The 9,471-nt window shown below is 41.7% G+C and overlaps 1 protein-coding gene across 1 annotated transcript in view; it reads right to left on the bottom strand.

Moving 5' to 3' along the window:
- Nucleotides 1-1,660: 1,660 nt before the first annotated feature.
- Nucleotides 1,661-9,471, bottom strand: part of slc1a9 (solute carrier family 1 member 9) — a 16,402-nt gene continuing 8,591 nt past the window's right edge. The window contains exons 7-10 of the mRNA XM_008296467.1: nucleotides 9,030-9,224; nucleotides 4,608-4,742; nucleotides 4,008-4,446; nucleotides 1,661-2,186 (exon numbers count right to left, since the gene is read on the bottom strand). Of these exons, the coding sequence (XP_008294689.1) occupies nucleotides 1,980-2,186; nucleotides 4,008-4,446; nucleotides 4,608-4,742; nucleotides 9,030-9,224 (976 nt within the window). The 3' untranslated portion in view covers nucleotides 1,661-1,979. The remainder of the gene's footprint in view (nucleotides 2,187-4,007; nucleotides 4,447-4,607; nucleotides 4,743-9,029; nucleotides 9,225-9,471) is intronic.

The following is a 9,471-nucleotide window of genomic DNA, read 5'->3' as shown; positions in this document are numbered from 1 at the left end:
TAAATAAATTTAAACATACAACAAAATTAAAACAGCATCTTGCCTAGTACTCATCATTTCACACATCGGACCACAACAAGAAATTACAAACCATAGAGAATATCGACAATATTAACATCAACAGTGACTGCTGTCGTGGGGAAGTGAGCTAAGAAGAGCACCGAGGAGGAGAATGTAGAGAGATGCAAGGAGGTGGAGAACTGTATAAAAATAATGTCTGCTGGCTGTTTATTTTCTTCATTTACATTTACAATGTGTTTGTATTATTGAGGTCATTTAAAGGAAGAGTTCGACATTTTGAAAAATGCACATTTTTGCTGAGAGTCATGAAGAGATTAATCACTTTTAAATCTGTAAAAATGAGGTTACAGCCAGAACAGCCCAGTCTCACACAGAAACGTGAAATAGCTGAGTTCATCCACGGCACAAAACATTTTCTGTTCACAAAAAACACTGTAAAATTGTCATTTGCGTGGGTGTATTCTAACCCCAACCATCTTTTCCTGAACATAGCTGAGTCGTTTTGGTGCCTAAAGTTAATGAAGCAGTTTTGTAGCAGACAACAGCTGAAAACTGAAATCAGTGACTAAAAATGAAAGCAAATAGCCACCAATGAGGGTTTTGAGGTGGAATTTAGCTTAAACCATCTTTTTTTCCTAAACCTAACCAAGTAGTTTTAGAGCCTAAAGTTAACCAAGTTTTTTTTGTGTCAACAAAAGCAAACAGCAACTGAAAACATCAGAAAACAGTAACTACAAACGAAAGCTAACAGCGAGGAAAAAGTGTTTGCAGAATTTTGTTTCAACTTTAAGCCCCATCTTTTCCTAAACCTAACCAAGTAGGTTTGGTGCCTAAAGTTAATGAATTTGTTTTGTAGCTTAAACAACTGAAAATAATGAGCGAAAACGACACACAACAACAATCCCTTTCTGCAGACTTTGTTGCTGTTTAGAAAGAAGGAAACTTGCGAGTCCTGCAACATGAATGCAGGACAACACAAACTATGCCAAAAAAAACAAAGGCATCTCACTATTCAACAGCCATTATTGTGAAACTAACAGGTTGTTGAGCTGTGGACCAACAGATCTATTACATCATTTTAGTGTAAGACTGTGATGGCCAGCAGCTTGTTAGCTTAGCTTAGCATAAACACTTAACACAGGGTGAAAACAGCTAGTTTTGCTCTTCCAAAAGGCAAGCAAGTCCAACCACAGTTTCCGAGAAAGGGGCACAGTATGAGACCTTTAAACAAGCAAGATATGACACGCTAATTAGTGAGCTTTAGAGGTTCTGGATTTTGTTACCTTTCGTCAGAGCAAGCTAGCCTAAGCTGACTAATTGCTGGACATTTGCTGTAAAGATATGCGTGGAATCAATATTGTTTTCCCTACAAGAAAGTAAAAATTTCGCAAAATATCAAACTGTTCCTTCAAATTTTGAAGTGCTCACATCCTGTAAAGAAAGTAAAAGAAGAAGATACTGAGTTGAGCAAAAGTAAAGGAGTAACTAACAAGCTGTTGTTGTGCGATTAAAGGCTGGTACGAACACCAACATACTTTTCCCATCAAGAACAAACTCACGATTCTCAAAGTTGAGGAACTGCAGGCATTCGGGAGTGTTTTTAGGTTTGATTTAAGTTTGGAAATGATAAATCAAGACAGCAACGGAGATGAGGAGAAAAACAACTCTTTCAGCTAACTTCTGCATCAAAAAGAGACTTTTGCTTTGGCCTGAGACAAAGCAAAAGTCTGAGGCCTGGTTTTAAGGGCCCTTCTCAGTAAAGCTACAGGATGTTGTCATCGCAATACTTTCAAATCTATACATGTCAAGTTCACTGATCAAAGATGAGCAGTGTGACCAGCTGGAAATCCACTGTGGACCTCCACTGAGATCTTGCTAAACAGTAAAGCTGAAAGAGGGAAAATCTGTCATGAGACTGAAACAAATCGACCGTGAAGCTTTCTGTTGGGAAAATCCGATCACGGCAGGTCACTCGGCGGGACGGCGTGCCTCCGATCGTACGCAGTGTCATCACTCTCCTCACCATCACTCATTTCACACAAAACCCTGTCTCTCTCCTCCTCCTCCTCGGTCTCGCTCTCTCGCCTCAGTCGCTCTCGTTCCCGGTCCCGGTCTCTCTCTCGCTCTCTGCCTCTCTCTCTGTAGGAGCGAGGCATTGTGGGAATCTAAGAACGCAAACAGAAAGAAATGAGACCATGTACCAGTTTGTCGTCACTTCATCTGACAAAATACAAGAACGCAGAGTGCAAAGTGTTTCAGGTAGATCATTGACAGCGAGCTCACATCTGGTTTGTATCAAGGTTTTTTGTTTCTTACCCTCTAGATTCACACATTTTTAAGATATTATGAGTAAACACCAATCAGCCACAACACCAAAACCACTGGAGGTGAAGTGAATAACACTGATTATATTGTTACAGTGCAACGCCCTGCTGGGAAATCTTGGTTCCCGGCATTCATGAGGATGTCACTTTGACACGTACCACCAACCTAAACATTGCTGCAGACTGGAAACAGCACTCCCTGATAGCAGCGGCATCCCCCAGTAGGACAATGCGCTCTACCAGACCGCAAAAACTGCTCAGGAATGACTCAAGAAGCACAACAAAAAGTTGTTGACCCAAACTTTAGAGATCTAAACAATGATAGGTGGGTTACGTTGGTACAAGCCCGATCCACAGGCTCCCATTTCACAATCCACAGGACCGAAAGTGTCTACTGCCAACATCCTGGTGCCTGACATCACAAAATTCCCCAAGAGGTTCTATGTCAACGCTCCGACGGGTCAGAGCTGTTTTAACGGACCTACACAATATTAGGCAGACGGTTTTAAGGCAGTGGCTGATCAGTGTACATAATAACGTAAACTTAGTTTATACATTCATACATGTACATATACATGCCGCATGTTTTCCATTGTGCTTTGTGAATTTCTACCTTTTTTTCCCCACACAAATTTTTACAATTAACCCTAACATTTTAGTCACACATTTAACACTGGTCTATTTCAAGCTTGTAATTTTTTAAGGATATGCAGGGATATAAGGGCCAATCAATTACTGACTGATTTTCTGAAAAGCTGTGACTTTGCACTTTTTACAGCATTTAGCAGCTGGCTACAGATTTGGCTCGAACAGTGTATCAATGTAATATTTACAAGGTGTGGGGGGTCAGAGGGTGGACATAGCACAGGGTATCTGGAGAATTAAGACTTTCTCGCTGTGTTTGGGTACTGTCAAAGGAGAGCATGTTGCTGGAACTCCAAGCACCTCCAAAGTCCAGCAGCAACTACCTCTATAAATAATTTTTTGATATGAGCTGATTCAAACTCTCAAGGGTTGTTGTTGTACAATATGTGGTTGACTCACAAAAGCCCAGTCTCGTGATCTATTAGCAACACCTCGTACGTGTTGCAGCACGTCTGACCCAGAATTTAAATTGATGTGTCATTGGGTTTTTAAATTCATGTGGTAATGCTCCATTATGTTTTAAATCGATTACACAATGAGATCCTTTCCCAAAAGCCCTACTGCAAACATCAGCAAATACATGTTTAATTCAGCGGTTCCTGTTTTGACCAGAGAAAAACATGACAAGGAGCATAAAATGTTTGGCCCACTATTATACTGTGGTGTGGAACAAGCACAGTCAGTACAGTCCCTTTCTCCCATTTCAAAGGTCGCCTCCTTTGAAGGATACTTGCTACTTTGTGAAGGATTGAAGGCTACTAAATGACCTACAGGACTTAGAGGAGCCTCTGTGCGACCTCTCGTGATGTTTTTGCATTTGAAATGTGGACTTGGAAGGAGGAAACCCCTGAGATGAGACACAGAGTGACTCACTTTTAATCAACATACCCCCCTAAGGAAACACATATAATTTATGTATCTATTGCATGTGCTCCTGTAGCCATTTTAAAGGCAGCCCTGTGGCACAGATAAACACTGACTTACAGTACAGGAAGAACACTGGAGGAAGATAGTTACCTGGTTATCACAGCTGGGCAGGGCGCAATATCCCGGCTCCGTCCTGCGGAGGAGGCGTGGTGAATGAGTGCGGAAAGGCCGAGGGGAATGGGAGCAGACGGAGCGCGGAGAGGGTGAGCGAATGGAGGGTGGTGACGGAGATCGGGCAGAACGAGACGGTGAGTAAGTGATGGAGTGGGACTGGGAGAAAATGTGGCCGTGGTGGTTTTGTTTGGGTGGACGAGGGGAGCGAGGTGGCAGGTCGGGCGGTTTGAGGGGGTCAGCCAGGTCCATCTCTGTGAGGATCGGCGGTGGGGGGATGAAATCGAGCTCCTCCTCTGGCGGGAGCATTTGCATTTCTGCGGCGTCAAGTTCAGCGAGCTCCGCCCGAGACAAGTGATCCACGATGCCGGCACCGAATGAGTCGCCCACCACATTGATGGAGGTACGCATTCTGTCACTGAGTGGACAAACAGTATCAGTGTCAGCAAGTGAAATATTGGCTGAGTAGCACCAATATTTTTACAACCCCTCTCACAAATGTTTAAGAGAGTGTCACTGCCCTAACATGAACCACAGAGCAGTGATTTTTATTGCCTGCTCATCAGACACCTGACTCACAGCAGCCAGTCGACAGCGATCAGCAGGCTGATGTCCTGGGTGGGCAGGCCAACAGCAGTTAGGATCAGCAGCATGGTCACCAGTCCAGCACTGGGAATACTGGCAGCGCCAACACTGGCCAGGGTGGCAGTCATACTGCAGAAGGAAGAATAGATTTTGGCATATTTTATTCACTGCAGTGAGAAATGTTTGGTTGCATGACTAACTGACATGTGTTTTAGGGAAAACACAAAGCCATTTAGTCAAGCATGTTCGTCACCTCACGTTACCTTCTGTTTTCTATTAAAAGCTGCACTCAAAAAAAGTCTAAAGCCACCATGTAAGCTCTGTATCTTGGCAAGAAGCAGCCTTGTTATAACCTTGGAACACCAACTGAGAAATTGTCTTGTAAAAAAATCTAATCTGCACTATAAAGTTTTCTTTTACTTCACACTCGTGTTGAGAAGCTGTGAATGGCTGTTGAATCCAGGCTTTTCAAGAAGTGGTATCATGCAGCCAAAACCAACAGACGTATCTCATAATTCCCTGCAGACTGAGAAATAAGTACAAGAGGTGTTTTAGACACACATAAGAATTTATTCCATGTGCACAATTTGATGCCAAAAAATTAGTGTTTCTGCCAAACGACCACAACTAACAGACCATTGTGCTGCTGGACTGTAGCACCATCAGAAAAAGCACAGATGAAACCGCATTTAATAGTGGAATTCACTGATTCACTAGGTTAAACAGGCAATCAAAGGACTCACAAGTGCTTTCACTGCTGATTCAGCATGCTTAGTCAGTCCAACGGCTGCCAATAAGCCCCATTAACTTGAAGTAAACGAGACCTAAGAGGTACTGGATACCAGTTGACTTTAGAATGAGGAAAGGGTAACAAGACCTAACCATTTAGCTCAGGATTTCTTTAACATCATAGAAGATATTTAACCTTTCTGCATTACATGGACTAGATTAGGGCTTTAGATCACTCTCCAGATCAACTGGTTGGCCTATATGCTGTCATCTGACCAACTTCTCATTGGTCAGACAATCATATGTTACTTTAATAAGGAGAACCACCCAACATAACAGAGATCGCAAGGTCTAGCTTATTTATCTGAACGCTTACAAGAGTGAGCTCCAAACTAACATCTCAAAGAAGTTGTCAGTGTGGCTGCATTTTGTGCAAACAGACAAAAAGTCAAATATAAACTTTGAAAGCAGCATTTTGTATGTTGCAGCTCAACAACCTACATGTCAGATCATTTGGTCTGATTCACCATCATCAAGGAAACATCCAAAACATGCAGGATTGTGGCCCTCGAGGACCAGGATTGGACACCCCATCATATACCAACAACTTATAAGTGTTCATTTTTCCCACCATGCACGCAACACTGGTATAAAATCAGTATCTCAAGAAGGGCACACTTCTCCTGTTCAGAACCCAACATGTTTCCTGACGTAAAACACAAATCCTGCTTTTCATGAATTACAGGAATAATCAGTTCGTGTTGATCCCAGATGTGAATGCAGGCCAGTTTGGACGCTGTTCTACACTGTTATATTTACCACACGATGCTGTTCGTCTGATCTCACAGCTCTGTATTACATCTCAATTATTTCTGACAAACTGCAGCGCTAATTATCACCTCCCAGTGACTGGGAGATTAAGTGGAACAGCCAAAAGATTTACACAGCGCATATGGATTTTATTTTAGAGCAATTTCACCACAGATGATACAATAGAAAATGAGATTTTGGAATTTGGTGGTAAACAGCCGTTGATGAAAGACATATAATAAACAACTTCAAAGCGGTAAGCATTATTCATAACCTGCGGCCACCACAAGCTAAGTCTGAGCCAAGAAGACTGGTTTTAATCAGACTTAAATGTTTTGCTGAAACCTCAGAAATGAGAAGCAAATATCTCATCGCTGCCTCACTGCATTCACTTCAGAGTTTTACTCTGAAACACATAATCACACACTGGCTTCAGTTCTCATAAGTCAATTTATAATCCCTAGAATTTTTTTTTTTTTACACCAATAGCTGTTCTAATCTAATGCATATTCAGATTCAGGGTAATGTTACATGTGAAACATTTTTTTTTTTTACCTAACTAGCTTATCAACTGCTGCAGTCAACAGAATTGCAGTTGCACCAAGACACATGCCAATCAAGTTACTGACATTATGTCATGTGACTTCCACTGGTGTACTAATTATGGTGCAGTCGGTTAAAAAACTCACTTTGCACAGGGTGAAACATGTTGGGTTTCAAGTAAATTGTACATAAAACTCTATAATTTGGTATAATTTACAACTTTGTGTACTGCATTTGTTAGCACGCTAGCCATGCTAGCCCCAGCGGTTTATGCTTAGAGCCCAGGCGATTTTCTGTCACCACAGCACGCAAGTAAATTTCACCAGACTGCACCATAAGACCTTCTGTCATGTATTATAATCAGCTAATGGTGTAAAAAAAAAAAAAAACAAGGGACAACAAACTGCTCGTCACAGGTACTGAAGAAAATAACCCTCATGATCAAGTATGTTCAAGTTTGTCAGGCTCCTTATATCAATGTAAAACAAATCAAATGTTTCAAATTAGATGTAAATCTTGATGTATTTCAAGTTGTGAAGTGCTTCAGTGTACTGACATTGACATTTATTGTGGTAAGTTAGACTTCTGTGTGCTAAAATAATGAATTTGCAAATCAAAGTTTTAATTTGCACTGTGGGATTTTTGCTGTTGACAGTTTTACTTAAAATTGAAATGCTTAGAATCATACTTCCCTTGTAGAACCTCTCAAACTGTTTTTACTAACCAGGAGCATACGGTACATGCAGCCCGTGTTGTGACCTCCAAACATGAATGTTGTGACACTTTTGTTGTGTTGGCACAAGTTATATTTCTTCTGGTGTGGGGTTTGACGGAAACTAAGCAAAACTAGTCTTTAACAGGGTTTTAAGATGGAAAATTATTATTAATCTTTTTGTCGGTAAGATAATTCAAGACAAAGCTTTCACATAAAATCCCCATATTATGGCTGATTTAAGGCATTTAACGTCACCTGTCTTGAACTTGGGCAGTTAAAAATGTTGCCATGTTTACTTCTGTTTGTTAACAAAAAATGCCTCCTGACACAGTGAAGTTGCTTGATCCTAATTTTCACCAGTGCAGCCGATTACATTTAGAAATCCTAAGTGTCAGGTTATGCTGCAAAGTTTGTACAAAATGCCATCTGACAACAGAAGGATTTTATGTTTTTCCAGATAGCCACACTCGGGTGAGAAAAGGTGGGAGAAGAGATACTTGTTTAAATTAGGACATAATGGCGCACACTTTTAGTCTTTCCTGGAATTCCTGGCATACTGTTAAACATGGCTGCACACGCAACAATAACAGAAATAGTTAATTACAGGATAAATAAAGCAAATCCTGACTCCTGTCTCACCTCAGCACAGCTGAGTCAAATGTGGTGTAAAGCAGGTGTAAATGTTAAACTGTTGGTTTTGGAAAGCTACAGACATTTTCAAACAAAGCCACTTGCCGTAATATCGCTGTTCTCTGTCAATGAAAACAGGAAACTCACGTTCCACAACAAAAGGATCAGGTACGAGGTGCAATCAGGAAGTTATTATTCCGATCCTGTTGTGCATGAACAGATTCCACATGATGTTGCACAATCTATCGGGACCTGTGCTACACATGTTTTTATTTTTTTTTACTACATGCAGGTGTGCATTTGCAATTTTACTGTGGATCTGCAGAGGCAACAACATGTCAAAGTTTGTGAGAATCTCCATCAAGAGGTCCGGGATAAGCCGACCTTTTTCTTGTAAATTATTACTGGTGACGAGAGGTGGGTCTACAGCTACCACTGAGTGAAGAAACGGCAATCTTCAAAGTTGAAAAGATATCGCTTTCTTTAAGGCCGGAAAACATGCCAGGTCAGGGGAACACCAAGAAGATGCTCAATATTTTCCTCGACATTGGGGTTGTGCGCCAGGGTCAGACTGTCAACATCAAGTTCTGCTGTAACATTCTGAGGTATCTGAAGGAGAACATTTAGTGCAAACCATCTGGTTAGCACTTGGCTGCTCACAGTGCATTGATCACGCATTAATTTTTTGGTTACAGCAACAACATTGTTGCTCCCCACCTGCCCAACTCGCCAAATTTGGCGACCTATGACTTCTTTCTCCTCCCTAAAATGAAATTCAGGTTGAAGTGTTTCTCTTTTGACCTAGAGAAGGAGATTCACTGCTTAAAGCGCTCACAAAACAGGACTCTCAGGGAGGATGGTGGCAACATTTAAATCAGATTTAGTGTCTTCTTTTTGACTGTTGTGGTTTTGAAACTTTTTGATTGCACCTCATAGGTATAAAACAGAAAAATATCATGAGACGCTGACATGTCTACCATGTGCTTTACCTCACAGTAATGATTTGTCCACCATCCAGGGTGATGTCGTTCATCTGGGCAATAAAGATGGCTGCCACAGCCTCGTACAGCGCAGTGCCGTCCATGTTAATGGTGGCGCCAATGGGCAGCACGAAGCGAGTCACACGCTTATCAACCTTCAGATTTTCCTCCAGACAGCGAAAGGTGACTGGCAGCGTCCCAGCACTGAAGAAGGAAAGGCGGGTTAGACAAACAGAGGTGCAGATGTACAGAGAACAGAAGCAAAGTGTCTGTTGATGGACATAAAATAGGCGGACAGGTGGTGAGAGACATAAGTGCTGTGTAAGGAGGAAGGTGAAGGGCTAACGTTGGGGAAGAGACACAAAAAAAAAAAAAAAAAAGGCAGCAGAAATTTGAGTGGGCTGACAGCCTCTTCCTAACAGAGGTGCAGATGTACAGAGAACAGAAGCAA

The sequence above is a fragment of the Stegastes partitus genome, unplaced genomic scaffold (assembly GCF_000690725.1).
Source record: "Stegastes partitus isolate 25-593 unplaced genomic scaffold, Stegastes_partitus-1.0.2 Scaffold1130, whole genome shotgun sequence".
NCBI classification, from domain to species: domain Eukaryota; kingdom Metazoa; phylum Chordata; class Actinopteri; family Pomacentridae; genus Stegastes; species Stegastes partitus.
Note: the sequence above shows the minus strand (reverse complement) of the source record. Positions and strands in the feature narration are given on the sequence as shown.